Source organism: Eublepharis macularius, chromosome 4, assembly GCF_028583425.1.
Source record: "Eublepharis macularius isolate TG4126 chromosome 4, MPM_Emac_v1.0, whole genome shotgun sequence".
Lineage (NCBI taxonomy): Eukaryota > Metazoa > Chordata > Lepidosauria > Squamata > Eublepharidae > Eublepharis > Eublepharis macularius.
Window position 1 is genome coordinate 116174059 of NC_072793.1, and position 27164 is coordinate 116201222.

The following is a 27164-nucleotide window of genomic DNA, read 5'->3' on the forward strand; positions in this document are numbered from 1 at the left end:
ACAAAAAGTTCGCAGCTCTTCTGAGGGACCATGGAATAAAGTATAAATGGTTACTTCCGGAAGGAATATGGTTTAGACATAAAGATCAAGCCTATAAGATACTATCAGAAGATCAACTAAAGGATTTTGAGGATAAAAACCCGGAATTCCAGTGTACCAAGAACGAAGAAAAGGAGAAGCCTGAGGGGGGGGAGGAGAGCACCGCAGCTGCGGTTGCACAGAGAGAATTGCGTCCGGGACCCAGAAGGGGGAGGAAAGTTTAATTAGAATTTGAAATGTGTAATCTGTATGATTAACCACCCCATCATCATTTTATTGAGCTATTTTTTTCTATTATGGCAGTATGAAGGGAAAACATTGAAGTGTAGTGTTGAATGTAGTTTATCCTTCCCTTTATGTCCCCTTTTCCCCGCCCCTTCCCTTTCTCTTCATCCTTTTCCTTTCCTTGTGATAGTCTTGTGTAGTGTTATTGTAGTGTTGTGTAGTATACTGAAAAATAAAAAATTTATAAAAAAAAAAAACTTTAGGGTGCTGTGAGGCAATGCCAGCCATTTGGCTTTTGTGGCTCCTATTCTCCATACTGGAAGTTTCCTTGGGGCAGCTGCTTTGGGGGCCTGTAAGTTGGCTGGCCGAAATGCAATCTTAACCAAACTCAGGTGGTGGCTGGAGGAGAGGCTGCCAAAGAGTCTGTGTGAGTTTGGGCTGCCTGGGTGCGAAGGGGACGGTGTGGGGGGTGGCAGGAAGTGGCAGGAAATGGTTCACGAACCCGGTTCACGAACCAGGCCAGTCTGTATAAAAGTTCATGGTCCGTAGTTTGTGAAAGTCCACAGACCATGGACCAGCAGTCTGTAGCCAATTCCCGGTCCGTGCCCACCTCTTCACTACACCAAACACAAATCAACATGTCTGAAAGATGAAAACACTATTTTAGAGAGCCAGTTTGGTATAGTGGTTAAGAGCTCAGGACTCTAATCAGGAGAACCGGGTTTGATTCCCAACTCCTCTACTTGAATCCAGCCGGCTGACTTGGGTCAATCACAGCTTCTAGGAGTTCTCTCACCCCACCCACCTCAGAAGGTGTTTGTTGTGGAGATAATAATAACATACTGTGTAAACCACTCTGAGTGGGCATTAAGTTGTCCTGAATATAAATTGAATGTTATTATTGTTGTTGTTGTTTATTAACTTTTTTTCTGAAGAACTTTTAAGACTACAAATTATTTTGCAGTGTGGTTAGAAAGCTGGTCTAGGATCTGGGAGGCTCAAGTTCAAATACCCACTCTGCCTGAAAGCTCACTGGTGACCTTGGTCCTAACTTACCTTACAGAGTTGTGAGGATAAAATGGAGTAGCAGACAATGGTGAGCTCCTTTGGTTCTCCATTGGGGAGAAAGGCAGGGCATGAATAAATAAACTTTGAAAGTATATCCTGTAGCTTAGGCATGTCTAATACATAGTGATTTGCCCCAAACAAGTTCTATGGTGATTTGAAGCTGGGACTCCCATATCTAAAACCAACAGTTTTTAAAAATAGCACTATAGAAAGGGCACTATAAAATGTCCACAAATTATGTCTGTTTCACTTATATGATGTGTAAAACAAATAAACATGGTATTAGAGATAATGGACAACTAGCTGAACTCAATATTATTGCTTTCATCACTCAGCGGCCATCTTGCTCTGTATTATTTACTGAATTTGTTTGACATAAAATAAACTCTGCTCATTCCATGTTGTGCTGATTCAGGGCCGTTTTAATTAGAAGTGTAAATGTGGTTTATTTGGTAGAACTATCTGTATACATTGACAGAAGTAATGAAAACTCCTCTGGCTTTGATTACTTCACTGAGTTTCTGCCCCGTACATCTTTGGAGATTACACAAAATGTCTTTCTAGATTTAGGGACTCAAGAATATTTCAGCTCATTTGCTTGCTTCTCAAACGTATAGCTGACTTTGCTTCCTAAAGCTAAAATAAAATCTTAGGGCACAGATCTTGCCAAAGTAAAACACTATTGGCTATGATGGCAGAGATCTGAGCACATGCTATTGCCCCCCCCCCAGTCGAAATAAAGAGGCAGACACAAGGCTTGGGTAATAAAGGGCCACTTTTTATTTATGGCAACAACATGAACTGCAACAACTGAAACCTGGAAAGGGCCTAATGAGCGGTACAGGTCAAGCCCTGGGGTCACTCCCCTGGACCCTGCCTTGACCAGTCTGGGTGAGACCCGCTGCCCCGGATGCGAGCCATCCAGCTGCATGGCTGGGATCCAGCCGGCCTGGCGGATGGTTTCCCCTTTAAAGCTCCAAGCACCCCTGCCATGGAACATGAGGGCAGGACTTTTCGAGGGGCTCCCCTAGGCAGCCTGCCCTCTCAACTGGCCACCGCAAAGCATGCCAGCTGATCCTGACAGGCCCCCAATATCCCCACCAATGGGGACGTGACAAGGGTACTCACCATCCCGCTAACATCCCCCCCCCACTAAATCCTGCCATTGATGGCCTGTACGGCACCACCGTAGTCCAATAGCCACAGCTCCAGCAAGCAGTACAAGGTAGGTGAAAAACTTAGATCCCAAGGCCAATCAGGGAAAAAAGAAAAAAAAATCCTACCTGGCCCCCATAAGGCGACCGGTCAAAAACCTGCACTGCCACTGGGCAGGTGGGTGGGCTAAGCATGAGGCAGCAAGTGCAGGAACAGGAGCAGGGCTGTGCTGTTAAGGTGCCTAGCCCCACCCCCTTCCCACGTGGCCCTATGAGGCCAGGGGAAATACTGGCACTTATTCTCCGCGGCAGCAAATGCAGCCCCCGGCCTCAAGCCCTTGGCTGCCGGCCAGGTGGGGGCTGGATTCTTGCTTTTAAAATTAGGGTTGCCAGCAGCTCTGAAGAAAAATGTCCTGTCCCTTTAATAACAGCTTAATGTAATTTTGAAATGGGCAGATTAAACTTTTCAGGGCATATTGGATCTAGGAGCCCTAATTGAAATCATTGGTGTTTTAATTTGCTTAACCTGGGCTGGTTTGTTCCTTTAGTTTGCAATCAAGAATTAATTGTTGGAACATAACACTTATCCCTTGTATTGTTTCCTTCTCATTTTTTGTATTATATGTGCAATGAACCCTTATTTTTTCTTTTCCATTATATTTAGTAGTCTCACAACTTGATTAAGTTCTTACAGAATTTACGGTATTTTTTCCTTGCCTTTTATTCCTTGTCTGGAATGTATATTAACGATCTTTTCTAACCCTACCACCTCCTTTTAAAATTTTATTTTGCTCTACCCGCCTCTAGGGCAAATCCTGTTGTATTTCACCCTATTTTTCCCTGGTGTCTTTTCTTACTTTTAGTCAAGCAGTTTTCTGTTCTTCTCTATAGAATTACTCTTTATGACTACCAAGCCATGTGTAGAACAAACAAAGAAAGTACCGACAGTGCCCATAGCTTACTGGACGTAAGTATAGTTAACATTATGAGCACCCCTCCATTAAATCACCTTCAAACAGACTGCGTGCATGCACACATATGCACGCACACAAATGTGATATGATTCATCTCTGTATTACTAGATTTTTCACAAGCCCGATTATATTATTCAGAAAGTATATTGGGAATTGCTTTTCAGCATGATCCCGAGTCACAAGAAAAATGGTTTGGAAAAATAAATGCAGTATGTTCCACATTTGCCATTTCAGAATGGCCTACAGTGGTAGTTTTTTCTTCTCTCTATTAGCTAGCAGGAATGCTAAGATTTTGTCTGTTATGTCCTCTTTGTTATGAACACCTGCTCTCTGGAGTTTGTAAATATATATGAAGGAAATTTCAGTAGCCCACAGTTTAGGGTTTTTTGACTGTTTTTAACATGTCAGCCATAAAATGAACAATAGATTCATTGTTCAGCCCTTTAACTTGTAAAACTTCATAAGGGTTCTTCCTCTAAACATACTTTTATTTAAACCAAGAGTCTCCATGTTTATTAATTCTCTCTGTACAGCAAGATTGGGACTAAGGTTAATGAATGATTTAATGCAAGATACCTTTTTATTTCTGTATTTTTAATGACAATTTTGAATTTATATAGAATGAAATCATTTAGAAGGTTTGGAACAATAAATTTTCAAGACTCATAGTCTTCAATTTGCTGGTTGCTGGAAATCTTTATTGAACAGAATTTGCTTCCCTTTAGGGTTGGTTTTGTTTGTTTGTTTGTTTGTTTGTTTGCTTATAAACTGCCTTGCTGTCATAGAGTACCAGATAGTTTGGAAGTTCTACTGCACATCTAACCTTGAAGGAAGGGGAGGGTACTCAGTTGTTGTTTTTTAATGGAAGACCCAGAAAACAGAGTAGGTGTCATTAGTAACCCATTTTGTCCTCCAATCTTTGCTATTGAAGGATTGTTCTTAAAAGGACTTTCAGTTTTTGACAGTGACATTGTGAAGAAATTTGTTCTTTTACTCAACATTTTATTTCCCTATTAATCCAAACATACAGCTATAGCTCTTTAGCTGTTTAAACCACATTTCAGTTTTCAGTGCAATATCTCCAGTAGTTGTTGCTAGTATACTTTACCATTGTAACATTTACAGGGCAATGCTAAGCAGTTACATCAGTCTAAACCCATTGATTTCAATGGGCTTAGACTGGAGTAACTCTTCTTAGGATAGCACTGTTAAAGTTTTACTTTGCCCTTTTGAGGAATACATACCAGGTAGTAGTAAAGTTCATATGTATAATTTGGCCTAAGTGTAAATTTTTAATGTGTAAACAGGTTTTATTTTTTATCACCTGGACTACACAAGTACTTTAACTTATCTTTTTGTAGAAACATCAGAATTTTGCTTTGAGAACTAATAGTAAAGAATATCTTTGTAGATGCCCACCATTGCCATTTAGCAAAGAGAGCTTCCACTCATGTCTAGACATGGGCACGAATGGAAAAAAAATGAACAAGCTGTTCGTTGTTCGTTGCCATCCACGAACAAAGAACAGTAACAAACATGACCCTGTTCACAAACATGTTCGTTGTTCATGGCCCCTTAAAGATCCCTTTAAACTATCAGGTGGCAGGGGGAATTCCCCCCTGCTGCCTGCCAGCATATAGTTTAAAGGGCCCTTTCCTGCCATGTGCAAGGGGCAGGGCCCTTTAAACTCCCCACAAACTGACCTTCCCAATGTCCAATACCCACCAAATTTGCAGAGGACATAGTTCTCACTGTCCTCTGAAGGACCCTCCCCCAAGTTCCAGAGAGATTGCACCCCAATAAAGGCATTATCCATGTTCCCCCCCCCTTTGCTGTCATTTTCTGTTCACAGTGGCAAAAACTGAACTGCCTGTTGCATGGCAGCCACTTTGAGGGGTTATGAACTGATCTTCCCAATGTCCAATACCCACCGAATTTGCAGGGGTCATAATCCTCACTGTCCTCCAAAGACCTCCCAAGTTTCAGAGAGATTGCACCCCGGGAAAGGCATGATCCATGGGTCCTACCCTTTGTTGTCATTTTCTGTTCACAGTGGCAAAAACGGGACTCTCTGCTGGAAGTACTTTGAAGGGTTAAAGCCAGAAGGAAAGCCAGAAGGAGTTCAGATAGAGTTCAGTCCCTGCCATTGACAGGGGGAATGATTGAAAGGCCCCAGACTGTCTGGCTTGATGAACTGCTGACAAAGGCAACAAACGAGGCTTGCAACGACCACTTGCTCGTTTAGAATGGAGCCTCATGAACGGCTTGTTTGCGAACAGACAAACGGGCTGTTTATGAGTTTTTTCCATTCGTACTGCTGTTCGTGCCCATGTCTACTCATGTCTCATTGATTACAATTAAACAAATTAAACAACTATTTTACACTGCTGTCAGAAAGGAGTCACTCTGATTGGACTGCACTACAAATGTTTCAAATGCTATTTTTTAAAAGAAGGGGTTACGAATTTCCTAGGTAAAATTTTTGACATGCTTGGAAATAGAAGAGGGGTGGACTTTATACATATATGATTTCTAAAACATTATAATGGTGTACATGCTAGGCCAATGTTAATATTTCTTCAAGCACTTTTTGCAAACAAAATCATCAAGGCTGTGTCATGGTTTTGATGCACACTGTACATGAAGAATCAGATGCCATGATTTTTGATTTTCTTGGGGAAAAGCAAGACATAACAATATGCCCCATCATTTCTTTTTTATTCATTTCTCTTACTCTGTAGCCTTCAGACATCACGCCTTTATTTTTTTTTACTCAGTTAAAATCAAACTGAGTACAATTTGTCTTTTCTCTTTATGTTCATTGGTACAGCAATGACAATACAGACAATTTACAATACAGATTACATTTATTTGGGAAAGTATAGCCCCTGGAAGAAAATTCTTAACTATAATTTCATTTTCTTTTTTCCTGCAAATGGTAATATTTCATTTTTGAAAATATCACGATGGTAGTAGAACATTAAAATGTCATCACAGAGCTGTGGTATTTGACTTTTTAAGAACTCTGTATTTATAGGCCACAATAATAATCTCTTCATATAAAGAGAATAAATAGTGTGCATACTAATGTACAAATATTGTTTATTCTGGCCTTTTGATTAAGAAAATTCCTTCTCTCTAGCCATATAAAGCCTTCTTTGCTGCAATAAAATGGATAGTGACTGAACTTGTCTTGTAAGTACAATTTATTAAGATTTTGATTATTTGTAGTGTGTGCTTATGTGCATGCATGTGTGAGAAACAAAGTGTCAAATGTCCTATGTGTATAATTTTTTGACATTTGGAACATACTTTAAAAACTTCTGTTTTTCTAGTCCTAGTGGCTTGCAAAACAGAAAATAAATTTATTGTCGTGGTTACAGTTAAATCTAATGAGAATATTTGGCTGTTTCCAGGGCTGCTTGGGTGGCCTGTTCAGAAAAGTGAATACTTGCCCACTGGATCTTCTATTACTCTACAATTTTCTAAAGGGTTTCAACCCATTGGTTAGTACAGTTGAAGATATTGGAAGATCTAAGTGTGCTTCTCACACAATATAAAATTATTGTTTTTAATAGTATTTCAAATGAATAGACATGAAGCTCTTGAGTAGGCATCCCTTCTAAGTATGGAGGACAACCTATTTATTTGTTTTCCTTTTAACTGCAAGCAGAAATGTCAGTGTTCAAAATAGGATCAAAATTTATGCATTGCAATAGTTAAGAAAATTTTTACATTGGATAGCAATCATCATAAATTATTAATTTGCTTATCACTTGAAATGGACAAGTTATGTTTTTTATGGGGAAGTTCTACATGGAAAAGGTAACGACCAGCACCTGGATAATGAGTTTTGATACAATAATGATACCTCATCATTTATACTGATATAATAATGATACATTATTTAGAATGAAAATAAGACAGTATTTTATTTTTACTTTTATGGTCTTGTAAGGATATTTTTAAAACCCTGTAGTTTCATAACAGGATCATAATATACTGGTAATGCAACCCCGTGCATGCTGATGCAGAATTAAGTTCGTCTTTATTCAGTGGTGCTTATTCTCATGTATGTAAATAGGATAACTATAAATAATGGTAATGCATCAAATTGTTGCAGACTCTAGAAACATAGTTTTTCATATCAAGATGCTTGATTATAAAGTGGTATAGCACTGCTACCATGTAATGCACATTTCAGCAAAATTGGGTATTACAAATTACAGTTGATGACTTCTATAGAAAACAATAGTTTTTCTTGGGCTGTGTATATGATCTGTTTGATCTTTTGTGGTTTAGGTTTCTGGTGGAATTTAATCTATGCAACTGGTGGCACTCTGATCTAACAGCAAAGGGTAAGCATGATTTGTATTTGAGAGACTCCATTAACAAGCTATACTTTTATACTTTTGTAAACACAAGATCACATTCCAAAAAGTTCATGAAACGTCATGTGTGCAAGCCTTTTTAGTTCTCTACTATGAAAAGGGAAACTAAGGGAATCACTGTGCTTATGATAAGCAATGCCCATAGTCATGAAATCTGTGGTTTGAGTGTAGAAAGATGATGACTACTTAAGGGTGAGCAGTTTGACTGCATCCACATTTAGTTCTCTTATATTAGTCCTTGTTTTATAACTGCAGTGGAATTACAGTGCATAAAACAAAATTTCAATGAAAACAATGTTTAAGATAAAGCAAATGGAATGTTATAGAACATTTGTTCTTCTGATTATACTATATGATCTAGCTATTGTAAAAATCAGTTAAAATATATTAATTATTCATTTACTTACTTTATAACACTTCTTTAAAATTTTAATTGAGGTACAAAAGCAATATCTTATATAGAGAGACAAATGGAGGACCTGCAAGGACTTGTGAGGGGTATCTCATTTCCCACTCCCCAGCCATGTTTTCTTTCCCTTCCCTGCCCCACATAGCCATCCCTTTTCTTGTTTCCTTCTTTCCTTCCCACCCACCATTGTCTGCCCCTGTCTTCACCTTCCTCCCCCAAACAGTAGCAAGCAGCAAGGCCTCAGAGAGTCATCCAAATTGTGTAGTATCAAGTTGCCTGTTGATTGCTGCCCAGCCTGGCTCCTTTGAATTCTCCCTCAAAGCCCAAAACAGACCTGGAAAGGGCCCTGCCCCATCCCCTTGCCTCTTACTGACAGAAACCAAGCCTGGAATACTGTTGATGGCCTAGCAACAGCCACTGGGGGTATCTGGTTAAAGTTACAGTGATCCTTTTATCATTTGAGGCTGTTTAAAACCCCTGATGTATTTTTGTTCAGATTTCAGATTTTTCTGCAAACCTGGGCATTTCCCAGGTGTGTAGGAAGATCTGGCATTTCCCAGGTGTGTAGGAAGATCTGGCTTCCTACAAATAAATTGCAGATTTATTTTGTCTCTTTTGTTCCAGCAACATTGCAAGACCCAGATCACATGCACAGCACAGTTGTGGAGGCCCTGGAAGCTGTCACATGGTGGTATCCTTCCATTTTATTTGATTTCCTTGGAAGGAAAGGGCACATATTGCAGCAACATCTATTCTGTTAGGGTGATGTAAGCAAGAAATGGAACCAGGGACTGGCCCAGGCCAGTGAAGACAGAGATGTCTTTTTGGCATGGCTGGGGGCACGTTGTTCAGGGGCCCATAGAACTGGACCCCTTAATCCAATTTGCTTGAAACTAGGGTTCATTAATCAACAGGTAGAATTAGCTCAGTGGCAGTTCCCAGGGAGGTGCACCTGGTCCCCTCACTCTCTGGTGTCAGGAGGCAGTTGAAGACTGTTTTATTTAGGACAACTTTTTAATGTATTATAATTATGTTTTAACTTATTTTCTAATTTATTTATATTATTTATATTTTACACTATAAACTGCCTTGAGCATCTTTGAAGTAAAGACAGCTAATAAATGTGTTATATAAATTAAATACAAATAAATAACTTCCCTGAAATTTGGGTGTTATTTATTTGAAAAACAGCCACGCCAACCCCCCAAGCCCCTCCCCCCATGGCAGGGCTATGGGTCTCCTTCCTCATAGACTACAACAAAGAAAGATGGCAAATGCAGAGTTTTCAGTGGAAAGTTTAATTTTTTTAATTATAAATCAGTCACTGTAAGAGCAGGACAATGAAATGAATGCAGACTTTAAAAAAAAATGCCAGTGGCCAGATGGTGCTGTCCTGCTAGGCTGCCACTTGACTGTCATTTTTGTCCCAGGAATCAGGAGAGAGAAGGGTGCTTATTTCACGGGTATATAAAATTGAACATCTTTGTTCAACGGGCTTGAAATTTATGGGATCTTTAGACTGCAAATTTATGGGATCTTTAGATTGCAAATTTGTTGCCATTACCTTTATGAACAGCTGCCTTAGATCCTCACATACATTTCCCATTGCAAATAATGGTCCTAAACACGGTAACTCAAAAACTATATGGATTTGAACCTTGAACGGTTAATGTCCTACCTGAAAATCAGCAATCATGGTAAAAAATTTCCTCTGAATCCCTGATTCAAATTCATAATGAAAATTTTTTTGGAGCCACGCGTAATATGCATGAACTGCCCTTAGTGACCTCTTACAAATCTCATAGTATATACTGTCTCACAGTGTCCAGTGAAGTGGGTTTTTTGGGTCAGTGGCTCTCGTCCTTAAAGCAAATAGAAATAAATCCATTAAAGATGTAACACTATTATTATCTCACAATGTTCCTTCCTCAAGGGCAAAGGTTTACCATTACCTTACTAGATAAAGATACTGCATCAGAGGGATATTCATTCACATTATAGCTGGAAGCAGAGCATGTAATTATACACTTTATCTGCTCTACTTCTTTAATTACTAGGAGGCTGGAAAGTACCCCCTCATCCTGATAACTAGAAAGGTATCATTTTAATGCAGCTTGAGTTTATAGATTGGAACTGAGCTGACTGTCATAAGGAAGTTGGTTAGTAGGCACTAAAGAAAGTCAGTTTAGAAAGCCAAATGGCGAGACCTCTTATTGTCCACCTATTTTAATGAGATTTAAATCATTTTACTGAAGACGACACTGAGTGTAGACATAATTGTGTCTTTCAAAACAATATCAATCACAGCAAAACATCCAGGGAGTTATGTATTTATTATCTTCAGTTGTTTATTGAAACTTGATATTCCTCAAAATAGTTTACATGGAGCCTCTGGCAGTCTCTCATCTAAGCTTTGTTTGGGCCTCTGCCTACTACAGTATCAGGTACTCCCTAAGCAACCATTCCTAATAGGTATTAAGAAGATAAAACAGAGATAATCAGAAACAAAGGCGGAGATGTTGTCTTACACCAATTGGCCATAAAAAGTACACAAATTCAATATTTATTTTCACATTTTCATCATCTAAAAATATGTTGACATCAGTATCTCATGGGATAGCTAATTAAGGACACTGCTGCAAAAATAATTTAACAAATAGGGGCCTCACAACAAAACATTTTGAGATAGGTTAGGCCAAAACTAGATCTAAGTCACCCAGTAAGTTTCCACAACAGAGTGATGATTCAAATCTGGGTCTCCTGGATCCTGCTCGAAATTCTAACCACTACAGTGGCTTTGTTGGACAATAGTAAGCAACCATGCCTGGATGAGTCATGCAAGCTGTCTTGTATCAAGTTGCCCAGTGTTTGCTTCTGAGATTAGCTCCAGTGAGTCCTCCCTTCAAGCCCAAACAGTCCTGGAAAGGGCCCTGCTCCCTTCCCGAGCCTTTTTCTGACAGAAACCAAGCCTGGAAAACTGTCTAAAGTGCAGGGGTCATTTCCTATAAAAAGATACAAAGCCTAAACAATATAGTTAGTCATTTGCAATGTAGACGGGTAGATGTTTCCTTACTGTCCACTGGCATCTCTCCTCACTGTAACTATCGGTATACCTGGAACTACAATGGTGTGTGGAGTGAGGAGAGATGCCAGTGGACAGTAAGGAAACATCTACCCGTCTACATTGCAAATGACTAAATATATTGTTTAGGCTTTGTATAATACTTATGACTGATGGGTTGATTTTATCTATAGTCCATAGAGTCTAGCCCAGGATGAAGAAAAACCGAAACGGGAATTGGGAATAGCAAGCTGAAGCCCGTCGGCTAGGTGTCTTTGGACACGTCCTACTTCCACCCTTGGACGTATGGACAGTTTCCACGCACAGGAGGAATGTTTACATCCTTTTGCACTCTCCCACCACCAGAATATTAATTATATATAGGAATATATTTATTGTTCATCCGATAGACTACCTCTCCCTGTATATATATGCACTTTAAACTCTGTTGGATATGTATTTGCACTTTTGCACTTTTGATATAATATAATAATCTATACCAACATTGATTGTTCGATTTTTCGTGACCCTGGTTGTTGTGCTTTCGAGTTCCTTTGGAGCCCAGCACCACTCCGCATTTTCTCTCTCTCTCTCTCTCTCCCTCCCCCCAGTCACAAATGAAAGTAAAAGAGCAGAGCAGAAGGAATCCAAGCAGCTTGCGTTCCTTTGGAGCCCAGCACCACTCGGCATTCTCTCTCCCCCTCCCCCCAGTCACAAATGAAAGTAAAAGAGCAGAGCAGAAGGAATCCAAGCAGCTTGCCTTCCTTTGGAGCCCAACACCACTCGGCATTCTCTCTCTCTCTCTCTCTCTCTCTCCCCCCCCCCCCCAGTTACAAATGAAAGTAAAAGAGCAGAGCAGAAGGAATCCAAGCAGCTTGCCTTCCTTTGGAGCCCAGCACCACTCGGCATTCTCTCTCTCTCTCTCTCCCTCCCCCCAGTCACAAATGAAAGTAAAAGAGCAGAGCAGAAGGAATCCAAGCAGCTTGCCTTCCTTTGGAGCACAGCACCACTCGGCATTCTCTCTCTCCCTCTCCCCACTGTCACAAATGAAAGTAAAAGAGCAGAGCAGAAGAAATCCAAGCAGCTTGCCTTCCTTTGGAGCCCAGCACCACTAGGCATTCTCTCTCTCTCTCTCCCCCCCCAGTTACAAATGAAAGTAAAAGAGCAGAGCAGAAGGAATCCAAGCAGCTTGCCTTCCTTTGGAGCCCAGCACCACTCGGCATTCTCTCTCTCTCTCTCTCCCTCCCCCCAGTCACAAATGAAAGTAAAAGAGCAGAGCAGAAGGAATCCAAGCAGCTTGCCTTCCTTTGGAGCCCAGCACCACTCGGCATTCTCTCTCTCCCTCTCCCCACTGTCACAAATGAAAGTAAAAGAGCAGAGCAGAAGAAATCCAAGCAGCTTGCCTTCCTTTGGAGCCCAGCACCACTAGGCATTCTCTCTCTCTCTCTCCCCCCCCCAGTTACAAATGAAAGTAAAAGAGCAGAGCAGAAGGAATCCAAGCAGCTTGCCTTCCTTTGGAGCCCAGCACCACTCGGCATTCTCTCTCTCTCTCTCTCTCCCCCTCCCCAGTTACAAATGAAAGTAAGAGAGCAGAGCAGAAGGAATCCAAGCAGCTTGCCTTCCTTTGGAGCCCAGCACCACTCGGCATTCTCTCTCTCCCTCTCCCCATTGTCACAAATGAAAGTAAAAGAGCAGAGCAGAAGGAATCCAAGCAGCTTGCCTTCCTTTGGAGCCCAACTCCACTCGGCATTCTCTCTCTCCCTCTCCCCACTGTCACAAATGAAAGTAAAAGAGCAGAGCAGAAGGAATCCAAGCAGCTTGCCTTCCTTTGGAGCCCAGCACCACTCAGCATTCTCTCTCTCTCTCTCTCTCCCCCCCCCAGTTACAAATGAAAGTAAAAGAGCAGAGCAGAAGGAATCCAAGCAGCTTGCCTTCCTTTGGAGCCCAGCACCACTCGGCATTCTCTCTCTCCCTCCCCCCAGTCACAAATGAAAGTAAAAGAGCAGAGCAGAAGGAATCCAAGCAGCTTGCCTTCCTTTGGAGCCCAACACCACTCGGCATTCTCTCTCTCTCTCCCCCCCCCCAGTTACAAATGAAAGTAAAAGAGCAGAGCAGAAGGAATCCAAGCAGCTTGCCTTCCTTTGGAGCCCAGCACCACTCGGCATTCTCTCTCTCTCTCTCTCTCTCTCTCCCCCCACCAGTTACAAATGAAAGTAAAAGAGCAGAGCAGAAGGAATCCAAGCAGCTTGCCTTCCTTTGGAGCCCAACACCACTCGGCATTCTCTCTCTCCCTCTCCCCACTGTCACAAATGAAAGTAAAAGAGCAGAGCAGAAGGAATCCAAGCAGCTTGCCTTCCTTTGGAGCCCAGCACCACTCAGCATTCTCTCTCTCTCTCTCTCTCCCTCCCCCCAGTCACAAATGAAAGTAAAAGAGCAGAGCAGAAGGAATCCAAGCAGCTTGCCTTCCTTTGGAGCCCAGCACCACTCGGCATTCTCTCTCTCCCTCTCCCCACTGTCACAAATGAAAGTAAAAGAGCAGAGCAGAAGGAATCCAAGCAGCTTGCCTTCCTTTGGAGCCCAACACCACTCGGCATTCTCTCTCTCTCTCTCTCTCTCTCCCCCCCCCCCACCCCAGTCACAAATGAAAGTAAAAGAGCAGAGCAGAAGGAATCCAAGCAGCTTGCCTTCCTTTGGAGCCCAGCACCACTCGGCATTCTCTCTCTCTCTCTCTCTCTCCCCCCACCAGTTACAAATGAAAGTAAAAGAGCAGAGCAGAAGGAATCCAAGCAGCTTGCCTTCCTTTGGAGCCCAACACCACTCGGCATTCTCTCTCTCCCTCTCCCCACTGTCACAAATGAAAGTAAAAGAGCAGAGCAGAAGGAATCCAAGCAGCTTGCCTTCCTTTGGAGCCCAGCACCACTCGGCATTCTCTCTCTCTCTCCCCCCCCCCCAGTTACAAATGAAAGTAAAAGAGCAGAGCAGAAGGAATCCAAGCAGCTTGCCTTCCTTTGGAGCCCAGCACCACTCGGCATTCTCTCTCTCCCTCTCCCCACTGTCACAAATGAAAGTAAAAGAGCAGAGCAGAAGGAATCCAAGCAGCTTGCCTTCCTTTGGAGCCCAGCACCACTCGGCATTCTCTCTCTCTCTCTCCCCCCCCCAGTTACAAATGAAAGTAAAAGAGCAGAGCAGAAGGAATCCAAGCAGCTTGCCTTCCGTTGGAGCCCAACACCACTTGGCATTCTCTCTCTCTCTCTCTCTTCCCCCCCCCCCAGTTACAAATGAAAGTAAAAGAGCAGAGCAGAAGGAATCCAAGCAGCTTGCCTTCCTTTGGAGCCCAGCACCACTCGGCATTCTCTCTCTCTCTCTCTCTCTCTCTCCCCCCCCCCCCAGTTACAAATGAAAGTAAAAGAGCAGAGCAGAAGGAATCCAAGCAGCTTGCCTTCCTTTGGAGCCCAGCACCACTCGGCATTCTCTCTCTCCCTCTCCCCACTGTCACAAATGAAAGTAAAAGAGCAGAGCAGAAGGAATCCAAGCAGCTTGCCTTCCTTTGGAGCCCAACACCACTCGGCATTCTCTCTCTCCCTCCCCCCAGTCACAAATGAAAGTAAAAGAGCAGAGCAGAAGGAATCCAAGCAGCTTGCCTTCCTTTGGAGCCCAGCACCACTCGGCATTCTCTCTCTCTCTCTCCCTCCCCCCAGTCACAAATGAAAGTAAAAGAGCAGAGCAGAAGGAATCCAAGCAGCTTGCCTTCCTTTGGAGCCCAACACCACTCGGCATTCTCTCTCTCTCTCTCTCTCTCTCTCTCTCTCCCCCTCCCCAGTTACAAATGAAAGTAAAAGAACAGAGCAGAAGGAATCCAAGCAGCTTGCGTTCCTTTGGAGCCCAGCACCACTCCGCATTCTCTCTCTCTCTCTCTCTCTCTCTCCCCCCCCCCAGTTACAAATGAAAGTAAAAGAGCAGAGCAGAAGGAATCCAAGCAGCTTGCCTTCCTTTGGAGCCCAGCACCGCATTCTTTGTCTCTCTCTCTCTCTCTCCCCCCCCCCCAGTTACAAATGAAAGTAAAAGAGCAGATCAGAAGGAATCCAAGCAGCTTGCCTTCCTTTGGAGCCCAGCACCACTCGGCATTCTCTCTCTCTCTCCCCCCAGTTACAAATGAAAGTAAAAGAGCAGAGCAGAAGGAATCCAAGCAGCTTGCCTTCCTTTGGAGCCCAACACCACTCGGCATTCTCTCTCTCTCCCCCCCCCCCCCAGTTACAAATGAAAGTAAAAGAGCAGAGCAGAAGGAATCCAAGCAGCTTGCCTTCCTTTGGAGCCCAGCACCGCATTCTCTGTCTCTCTCTCTCTCTTCCCCCCCCCCCCAGTTACAAATGAAAGTAAAAGAGCAGAGCAGAAGGAATCCAAGCAGCTTGCCTTCCTTTGGAGCCCAGCACCACTCGGCATTCTCTCTCTCCCTCTCCCCACTGTCACAAATGAAAGTAAAAGAGCAGTACAGAGCAAATGGAATCCAAGCAGATGGAATCCAAGCAGCACCACTCGACCTGCATTCGTCTGAAAAGAAATCACATGGGCGTGGCCAAAACCCACGTGACCTCTTTTTAGACCTCCTGGAATGCAGTTTCTGTGTGTTCTGGCTCCAAATGAGCCCTGCTAAAGTGTTATTGTTGCCTATTAAAAGCCACTGAGGGGGTCTACTTAAAGCTACAGGTGCTCCTTTTATCATTTTGGGTTTTTAAAAAAAACCCATAGTGTTTTTTTTTTAAGATTTCAGATTTTTCTGCCAACCTGAGGCATTTTTCAGTTGTGTAGGGAGAGCTGACTTGTCTGTTCATGGCTCCAATTGCAGATTTAAATACCAGAGTCACTCAGCTATTGGTATATAAAGTAATACAATAAGTGCTTTTGGCATAATCTACATTTAGCTGGGCGTGTTGGCGTGCGCCTGTAATCCCAGTCTAACCACGGCAGGGTGAGGCCGGTGGAGCGCTTGAGCTCGGGAGTTCGGGACTGCAGTCACCATAACATCGGAAGACGACATAATCTACATTTAGCCAGAGAAAAAGACAGCCAAAGCTATTTAAATTGCTCTGACCAAAGACATTATTGCTGTCAGAATAGGGTTGTCAACTCCGGTGTGGTAAATTCCTGGAGATTTGGGGTGTAGTGTCTGCGGAGGGAACTCAGCAGGGATGTGATGCCAGAGATTACCTGTGACAGATCACCTGCCATTTCTGAAAAGAAATAAAAGAAAAAAATCCAGTCCCCTTCACTCCTATTTGGTTGGGGGGCTGGGGTTTGTGGGTCATTTAAAGGGCCCTGCCACTTGCAAGCAGCAGGAAATGTTTAAATGGCCATTTCCTTGGGGAAATGGCCATTTAAATACGACCCAAACGAACCAGTAGACCATTCATGGAAGTTCGTGGAAACCAGCTTCCACAAACCACTGGTTCATGACCCACGAACCAGGCTGGTTTGTGGGGTTTTTTGGGTCGTATTCAGGTTCATGCCCATCCCTAGTAGAGACCACACTGATCAAGCTTCATATCAAGCTACCTCAGTTGCAATGTTATTTAAGACCCTGACCTTCACACCATCCTCTGAAACAGTTTCCTTCAAGGGAACTGATACATGTAGTTTGGAGATCAGTTGTAATTTCAGGAGAAATCCAGGCCCTGCCTGGGGATTGGCAGCCCTTTGCAACAATGAACAGAGTACTATGGCGTGGGTATTTCTTAGCTGTGCTTTGTGGAACAGTTCACGTTGGGTTGATATGTGGTGCCTTTCATTTCTGCCATGCCTGTCGTAGAGCTACAGATTCCTTTTCTATGCATATCTGTCAATATTGCAGCCAACCATATTCAAATGGTAAATCCTCATTGTTCTTTATTTTAAAAGTCTTTGTTCATCCATAATAGTTCTTTATAAGTTATCCAGTCTTCTCCCTTGTATTCCATATTTGGGTTTACAACTTCTGCTGGAACAATCCACATAGGTCTTTTTTCCCCAATAAACTTCTTATACTTTTGCCAAATCATGAAGACATTCCTTCTCACAAAATGATGCTGAAACATCCCATCTATTTTATGTTTATCATACCATAAATATGCATACCGACCAAACAGATTATTATGCCCCTCCAGAGATAACAGTTTAAGATTAGATAGTTTTGCCCAATCCCTTAACCATGTTAGACAAATTGCCTCATGGTACAGTCTCAAATGTGGTAATTGTAAACCACCCCTTTCTTTTGCGTCACACAGCACCTACATCTTAATTCTTGGGTTTTTTCCCTGCCCACACAAATTCTGATATTTTCCTTTGCTATTTATCAAAATGTTTGTCTTTTACAATTGGAATCATTTGTAACAAAAACATCATTCTAGGTAGCACATTCATTTTAACAACTGAAATACATCCCAACAGTGACAAGTTCATTTTATTCCATTTCAACATGTCCCTTTCTATCTGTGACCACAGTTTTTCATAGTTGTTCTTAAACAGATCTATATTTTTAACTGTTGATTCTATTCCCAGGTATTTTGTTTTCTGAACCACTTCACACTTTGTAACACTCATTAACTCCTCTTGTTTCTTTTTTGTCATATTTTTACAGAGCAGTTTCGATTTTGTTTTGTTAATACTAAACCCTGCCAGATGTCCAAATTCTTTAATTTTATCTAACAATAATGGTAATGTCTGGACTGGTTCCTCCACTATAATCATCACATCATCTGCAAACGCTCTGAACTTATATGAAAAGCCTTTGAGTCTTATACCTTTAATGCTGTTATCTTCTCTTACCTGCCTTAGAAGTATTTCCAACACCGTAACAAATAGCAAGGGTGAAAGTGGACATCCTTGTCTTGTGCCTTTTCTTACCTCAAAATTTTCTGTCAAATCACTGTTTATACATAATGCCGCTTTTTGATCTTTATATATAGCTTTCATGGCTTCTATAAATTCTTGCCCCAGTTCCATCTTTTCCATTGTCAGAAACATAAAATCCCAATTTAAGGTGTCAAAGGCCTTCTCCGCATCCACAAAGAAAAAGCCTACCTCCTTTTCAGGGTGCTTATCTTAGTATTCAATGGCATCTAACACAACTCTCAGATTATCCTTAATTTGCCTGTTTGGTAAAAATACGGCCTGTTCTTCTCCCACAAAGTCAATTAAAAATCTCTTAAGCCTTTCCACTAAAATTCTTGCAAAGATTTTATAATCATTATTCAATAAAGAAATGGGCCTATAATTCTTTATATCTGTTAGATCTTGTGACTCCTTTGGGATCAATGAAATATTTGCTTCATTCCATGTATTTGGGAGACCATTTTTCTTCATAATCTCATTCATCAACCTTTGTAGGGTCTGCACCAGGTCTTTTTTCATTACTTTATAAAATTTTGCTGAAATTCCATCTGGACCCAGTGCTTTCCCTATCTTAGTTGACTCTATGGCTTCCAAAATTTCTTCTTCTGTAATTGGAGCATTTAATGTCTCTTTCATTGTATTTGAAATCTTAGGTAATCTTGTATTTTCTAAATATCTATCTATTTTGTCTAAATCTATCCTCCTTTTTTGAAATAGTTTGGCATAATACTTGTAAAATGCTCTTTTTATCCCTTGGTGTTCCATTATCTCTTTCCCTTCCTCCATTATTTTTCCGATTACTTTTTTCTCCCTTTTCCTTTTCAGTTGCCAAGCTAGATATTTCCCTGGCTTATTGGCCCCTTCAAAAGATTTTTGCTGCAAAGTCTTTAAATTCCACTCCAACTCTTTATTTACAAAGGCCTTCAGCTGCTCTTGTAGTATCTTTATTTCTTGAATTATTGTTTTCTTCCCCGGTCTTTTCTGTAACCCTTGCTCCTTCTTATAATTTTTTTCCTGTATTTCTTGGATTTTTTTTCTTTTTTCTTCCTTTCCCTACTGTTCAAAGTAATCAAGATCCCTCTCATCACTGCTTTATAAGCATCCCTATTTGAATTTGGGTTTCAGAACACAAAATACAGAATTAGAGGAGTTATTATTTGGAAGGGGGAAAAATTGATTTCTAAGGTGTATAAACTTTTATTGAAATGGTACACGGAAGATGAGATGGTTAAAACCCAAATGGTGAAGTGGGCAATAAATTTTAATAAAGAAATTACAATGGAGACATGGGAATTTCTATGGAAGAACACATTGAAGATATCTACATGTAATAATTTGAAAGAGAATGGATACAAGATGATGTATAGGTGGCATTTAACACTGAAAAAAATAGCAAATGCAAATAGTAATATGTCAAACAAATGCTGGAAATGTAAAAAACATGAGGGTTCTTTTTATCATATGTGGTGGACGTGTGACAAGGCCAAGCTTTTTTGGTCAAAGATATATACGGAAATGTTATTAATTATGAAATGTAATTTGTTGAAGAGCCCTGAAATGTTGTTTTTAGGACTGAACATGCAAAAAGTTAATGTGAAGGATAGGACACTGTTATTTTATATGACGGTGGCAGCAAGATTACTATATGCACAGTATTGGAAGCAAGAAGAAATACCAGAAGTTGATGATTGGATCCAAAAACTCTTGTACATGGCAGAGATGGACAAAATGACAAGGAAACTGAAAGAACAAAATCCAAGTGAATTTTTAAATGACTGGGGGAAACTTAAGGAGTATCTCGAAAGTAACCGGGATGTGAAAGGACAGTTGTGGTCTCTGGACAATTATTAAGATGTATAGAGAATAGGTAAAAGCTTTACCTTTTATAATAGGGACAAGTATTTGAATAGAGATAATAATAAGAAATAAAGGGGTTATAGTGATGTTGGGAGTAAAAAAGGGAAAAGGGGGAGGGGGAAGGGATGGGGGCATATGTATTGATCTAAAGGGTAAATGTAGTTGTATTATGTATTATGGGAATGTATGTTAACCCATTCAATAAAAATTGATTTTAAAAAAAAGAATCCTTTTCTATGCATATGATGGTTGACGCGGGTGAGCCATCCAACCAGTCTCCTGCCATAGGGGGGCATATGTCCCCCCAGTCTCTATCCATCTGGTAGCTGGCCATCCTGCTTCATAAGTTTGTTCAATGCTGAATGGGTGGTGCAATATGTGCACGGCTATTTTAAAGTACAGTGTTATTGCTTGATGATTTTATATTTTATGCTGCCATGCTTTATATTTATATTTATTATTTTGTTATGATCCACTCTGAGCTCACTTGTGGGGAGGCAGGTTATAAATTTAATTAAATAAATAATAAAGAGTTATACTAGCTCATCAGAAAAATGCACCTTTTATGATGTGAAAACTCAAGTTAAAGCTGGTTTGTTTAAAGACAAATCATGGCTATCTCATTAGGAACTTCATTCAGAAAAATCACTTCCTCTCCATAAATGTGTTTTGTTAATTGCAAAACAAAATTTAATGCATTACCTATATAAATCACAGGGTGGCAGAAGCAGAGTAATGTTTTCATCGTCTTCAAGGTTTTTGATATACTGTATTATGCTGTCAAATTGTGAGTAAAGTTATTAGCAAATTCCATCAATCTTTTTTATTTATTTCAGCTCAGCGATTGAAACAAACCCTGGAGCCTTGTGACACTGAATACCCAGCCTTCGTTTCTGAACGTACTATCAAGGAGACCACAGGCAGTATTGATTGTGATGACTGTTTAAAGTAAGTATTTTTTTTCTCTCCCACAGCACTGGGAGAAAAATTGTAAACTTTACAGTAATAGTATGTAGCCATTGCAATTAGTCTAATCATATTAGAACTGATAATATTTGAATGACTAAAAGTATTCAGTAAATAAGAAAATATATTTTTATTTAAAAATACAAGCGTCCTGAACTCCTTGCAAGAGATCTTGGTATTTCCACCAAGGCTCCACACATACCAGGACAGTTAATAGTAAACCTTGGCTAAATCATATTGAGGTGAATCCAGGTTTCAAGAAAGTGACCTGATACCAACTTATCTCATCTACCCTATTATTTGCAAGGATTTCTTGTTGGTCTCTAAAGTGCCACTGGAATAAAATCCTGCTGAAAAGATTGTGATTAACCTAACATTCCTGCGAAAAGGTAGTGTGTGGTAATTTCACTACCTCTAGAGAAGTTCAATCATTTGTCAGAAATCTAAAATCCTCCTTTTAAAATTTTTTTTAAAGATTGATGTCATTTTCAAGATCAGGTGATCTTAAGCTATATTCACCAGACCACTTCATGATGTGTAGCATCTTTTAGGTCATTAAAGGACTAAACTAGAACCAGAAATGTAGGGTTTGTGGCTTTAAATGCCACAAACATTTGTGATGATCGAAAGGAAAGCTACTTGGATCAAAAGATGGGACCACACTCAGAAGCTACAGTCTCTTAAGGAATGCACTTTCACAGTATGAACCTGATGGTAATAAACCATTAAACCACACATTACTCATGAAGTTTCTGTGTTCTCTCATGTTACTACTATCTATGTCAAAAAGCAACTAAATTGTTACTGAGGAACATTAGTATTTTTAAGACAAGGCTTTGAATTTGTAGTAAAAACATAGTGATTTCAAAGGGAAATAGAGGCTCCACTGTTGACCAAAGTTAATGGAGTCCATAAACACATATCTTTAGAAAAGCAGTACACATGAACTCAATGACAATGGCCAACAGGTACCCCAGTAACTTCTGAGTTTTCTGGTTTGTGTGTCTAGTTAAGCCTATGTCATATTAATACAATGCCTTTACATCTTTATGCATGAAATGTGCCATGCCACTTGATAGACAGAACAACATTTTGTACTAGTGGATCATTTTCAATGATAAATTATTTAACAATGTTATATTTCTAAGGTGTACCAACTTCCCTATTTCTCCAAGTGAACCACAACTGACCTCAAATATATTGGGGCGGATCCTAAGAATTCCACAGGGACAGCAAAGTTAGTCTGTTGTAGCAAAACAAAAAAGAAGTCCAGTGGCACCTTAGAGACTAACAGCATTTATTCCAAGAGGAGCTTTCATGGATGAACTATGAACCATGAAAGGTCCAGCTGGAATAAATACTGTTAGTCTTTAAGGTGCCACTGGACTTGTTTTATTTTGAATTCTAAAAGCCATGAGTAGTGATCTGCTGACAGAGCAGTGCTTTCCTTAATCTTCTTTCCTTATGTACCCCGACCTGTCTCAAAAAGCTGCTCCTGAGTAATGGGAAGCCTGTAGACATCATGAGATATAAAGAATGACATTACAGCTGAAAACAGAAGTCCATGGGAACCAGTTACACATACTTCTGTGAGCAGCGCTGGCCTATTTAGATCTTGCCCCATGTTTCAACATCTCCCTGTATTTTAATAAAATGATTAATAGACATACAGGACTGGTTATGTCCTATTCCTTTAATTTAGAACAATATGTATTTCATACTTCTATTGTTGTGTGCTATTACATAAGCCTTTTTTATTTATGGCTACGTTTTTCATTATTACATCTGAACTGAAACAATTTACTAGACTCATCTCCAGTTAATTTGGGGATTCGGTTATCACGTTTTTTATAATGATGAGCAAATGTTTCCTATTTTACTTCTTTTTGTATTTGTTTATTTCTGTCAGTGTTTTTGTAGATGTTTGACTTGTGTTTGCATGCTGTGCAGTTTGTATATGCATTTAATGTGGGTTTGTGTATATAATGTACTATTCATTTATTTAATACATTCTTCTGAAGAGCTCAGGGCAGTACACAGCATTCTCCCCTCCTTCATTGTATCCTCTCAACAGCTCTGTGAGGTAGGTCACGCTAAGAGAGTTACTGACCCAAGATCACCTAGTAAGCTGCATGGCAGAGTGAGGATTTTAATCTGGGTCTCCCAGATCCTAGTCCAATATTTTCACCATTATAAATATGTCATGTATATATATATTAGAGGTAGGCATGACCCGGGAAAATACTGGACCATGTGGTTCGTGGTTCATCACATTTCACAAACCACAAACTCTCATGAAGTTGCCCCAGTTCGTGAACAGGTTTGTTTGGTTCATGAAAACATCACTTCTAGGGCAGCAAAGGGTCACTTCCAGGGCTGCAGAAAGTCCATCCCCTCATTGCCTAGGAAACTGATTGATCTGCGCCAGGCTATCTGCAGTGATGGACCAAAGAAACAAACCAAACAAACTGGCCTAAAGTCCATGGCAGTTCGTCAGAAATGGCCTCTGATGAACTGCCGGTTCGCGAACCACAAACTGGCCCAGTTCGTGATGAATTTTGGTTTGTATTTTGGTTCATGCCCACCTCTAATATATATACTTTCCAAATAACATATAATATCTGTTGAAGCTGATTTCATTTCATGCAAAAAAAAATATTTGTGAGAAAACACAAAGAATCATAGAATCAATTCCTCTGAAGGAAGATGTTAAATCAAAATTGGGATTTTTTTGGGTTGAAACAACAATAATGAAAAATTCAAAACATTCCTCATTTGGCAATTGGTGTGTATTAAGTGAGATAATATGTTGGGATCCGTGCCAAATTAGAGCTGTATCTTTAATTGTTGAAAAACACTAATGTTATCATACCTTGGGATTTGGAAAAAGTTTAAATGTAAAGAGATATAATTTAACAAGGCCGGCTTTTTTCCCAGATGAAATACAGTTTTGCAGCTGATATTTTAAAAGGTAATTTCAGGTCAAAGGAAATAATATCATTCAGCGGTACTTGGATGACAATCAGTTGGAAACTAAGTTAGCAAAAAATTATAGTATTTTAAAAATAATACACTAAGATAATTTTCATAGAAAATCATTTTGTATGCCATAGTGGAAAGAAAACATCTCTGTGTTAGTTATAGTGTGATCTTAATGCACCCATTATTTATCTGTAACCAATGGTAAACCAAAAAAGCAATAATTCTGAGTAAGTGTTAGAGACTCATGGGAACTCACTTCACTATGCAATTTATTCAATTACTGTCATTAACAATCAACAAATTGTGACTTAGGGTTGATTCAAGCATTCTGTTTCTGACATGGCACAATGGCTTTATTAACTCATAATTCACATAAGAGGAGGAACTTCTAAGAAATGTCCTCCACATTAAACCTGTATCCAGTCAGTCTTAAGGTCATCTTCCTAATCTAGTTTCATTATATATAAAGTGCAAGTTTGATGTAAAGTTCTTTCATACAGAAGATTCTGTACTTCAGTTCTGAGGCCGTGCAGTCACCTCAGAGGGCTATATACAATATCAGAAAATTACCTTGTTCTAAGTTCTCTTCAGAGAATTTTGAAATAATCTGTTCACAGATCATAGCTTACTTTCATTTTCAGCTCAAATCTGAGTTTCATGGCTTCAATCACCCTCTGGAAAAATCGAGTCACACTGTCTAGTACTGAAATCCTGACTCCATGTGAAAAGTAAAAGCAAGGCAACAGGGCCAGGTACAAAGGGCAGAAAAGGTTCTGCATATTGAGGGAAATGCATTTGCATGCAGAAAAATTCACAATCACACCCCAAATATTACAATTTCCCCAAATACTGTCAAGACAACTAACAACGGTCTCCAGAATCTCTTAAGGCTGTCCATGCATCTGACAAAGAGAACTGTGGTTCTCGAAAGCTTATGCTACAGTAAAGTTGGTTAGCCTTTAAGGTACTACTGGACTCTTTACTATTTTGCTACTACAGACTAACATGGCTAACTCCTCTGGATTTAAGACAAGATTTTAGTCACTATTTTTATTGCCAATGCAACTCCTCGCGACACTAAGCCAACTGCTTCATATTTTACTCTAGTTTAATGCCCTCACCCAAGCTTCCCCCCAGCTCCCCTCCAGAGTGGGAGGAAGGGTAACAGGAGGTGGAGGTATCCAGAACCAGCAGGAGAATGTTGGAGCAGGAATCAGTGGGAAAGAAAGCCAGAACTAGCAGGAGTAAACAAATTAAAGCTACCAGGGTGGGAAAGCAGATCAAGACTTGGTAGGAATAGTTTTAGCAAGAGCCCACAGTCAAGGAGTAGAGTGAGCAAGAGCTCACAGTTAAGGGGATCTGAAGTAGGAGCCTGCAGAGGAAGCCAGAGCAGGCACTGGTGGGGAAGCAGGGATGGGATTCCCATCTCCTGCAATTCTTCATTCCTCATATCAAGTGTTCATCATGATGCTTGTTAGTTGATTGAGTTAATTGACAAGCTCAGAGGCAACAGCTAATATACTACTATTGATAGCTTTCAGCATTTTTCATTATTGGTCAGGTCAAGTTTTTCTCTCAGGACCCAAACTAGTCCCCTACAGGGGTAATGTCCATGCACAAAAGAATTTCTATAGGCCTACCCTGTTCTTCTCCCCATCTTTCAGTGTATCAGGCATTAAAACTTAGGGAAGTTTTTCCATGCCTTTTTAAGCAGCTCTCCTCCTCATATGGATATGAGTTGCCCAAATTCTCAAGCTGATTCTCTTTTACTAAACACAGAGTAAGGCTGGATGAAGTAAGGGTTCTTCCAAGTCTGATAGTTGCCCAGTGTACTGCTTGTGTTTGTGTTTGTGTATGGATGCACACAATGTGGGAGGAGAAGAAAATACTACTGTACAGAGCTCCACAACAATGTCTGCACACACTGCTACAGTGTCTGCAGAACACTGGATCATGTCCTTAGTGTCCAGTCAAGTTCCATTAAGATGACTGGATGTTTTGTCATTGACTTCAATGGAAAATATATTGGACCCCAGTTCAGTACTTAGCAACCAATGTTGTGCATAATTTCCATGGAGCTTTTCAGAAAATTCTGTATAATTGTTTCTGCTATTATTATTTATACAGCACCATCAAGTTATATCATCTTAACAGCAGGAACTTAAAATCTAAAGTTTTGGCATGGAGAGGTGGAACTATCAAGAGGAAGGATGAGGAAGGAGAGTCAAGAGTAGTAAGGGATTAATTATTTATATATATAATGGATCGAGTTCCACATACGTAAATGTGCACATTTGCTTGCTTTTCTCTCTTTCCATTGAATAAGAAGAAATGATTTGTACATCAGGATTTGCCATTTTTAAATGATTTTCCAAAATATAGGGGTTTTAGAGAATGTAGGAGCCTGAAAGAAAATAGGAATTAGTATAAGAATGTCATTATGGTCATGGTTTGGCTGCACCAATCAATAATTTTTTGTAATCCAATATACCACCGATTATGAAATTAATCTTCTATTTAAAAAGCAATTGAAAACAAGTCAGCCCATATTATCTGGGCATCTGTGGCTGTTAAGAAGAATACAAAACTGGGTATCTTTATGTTGTTTTTCATATTTTCCAGTAAACTATTCCTGACTTGTTCTTTAAAAGAAAAAAGTTGTTTTAAAAGCAGATGATAGACTATTATGTTAACAATGAAATAATACAAGCCAGCTAAAATTACTTGTGACTAATTTCCGTTGAAAGCAATGAGACCAATCAGAACTAATTTGTTTTGTTGGGTTCACTGGAACTTAGTTGCACTTGCAACTAACTTTAGCTGAACTGGGGACAGTTCATTAGATGTAGTTTTAAAATGAACACTGGTAGAGAATGGAGGAAGATGTAATTAGATTTTGATCAGATATAACCTTTTGAGCCAGAGACTTATGAAGAGGAGAGTGTAGCATGCTATATGGGCCAGTGATGGGCCAAATTGTATATGCAGGTGACATACACAAATTACACTTGTTTAGGAATTCATCTGGTTATCTGGTCATATGCAAACTTTATAAGGATGCTGTCTACCTATTTATCCAAGTCATTAATAAAAATGTTGATGAGTACCAGGCTTGGAATAGAGCCCTGTAGATCTAAAATTCCCTCTAGACTGACATTCATCTAATATACCTTT

The 27164-nt window shown here is 40.2% G+C and overlaps 1 protein-coding gene across 1 annotated transcript in view; it reads left to right on the forward strand.

Annotated features, from left to right (window-relative positions):
- Positions 1-27164, forward strand: part of CACNA2D3 (calcium voltage-gated channel auxiliary subunit alpha2delta 3) — a 1057886-nt gene that overhangs the window by 997304 nt on the left and 33418 nt on the right. Inside the window, exons 32-35 of the mRNA XM_054976383.1 lie at positions 3378-3453; positions 6603-6655; positions 7763-7818; positions 20879-20990. Of these exons, the coding sequence (XP_054832358.1) occupies positions 3378-3453; positions 6603-6655; positions 7763-7818; positions 20879-20990 (297 nt within the window). The remainder of the gene's footprint in view (positions 1-3377; positions 3454-6602; positions 6656-7762; positions 7819-20878; positions 20991-27164) is intronic.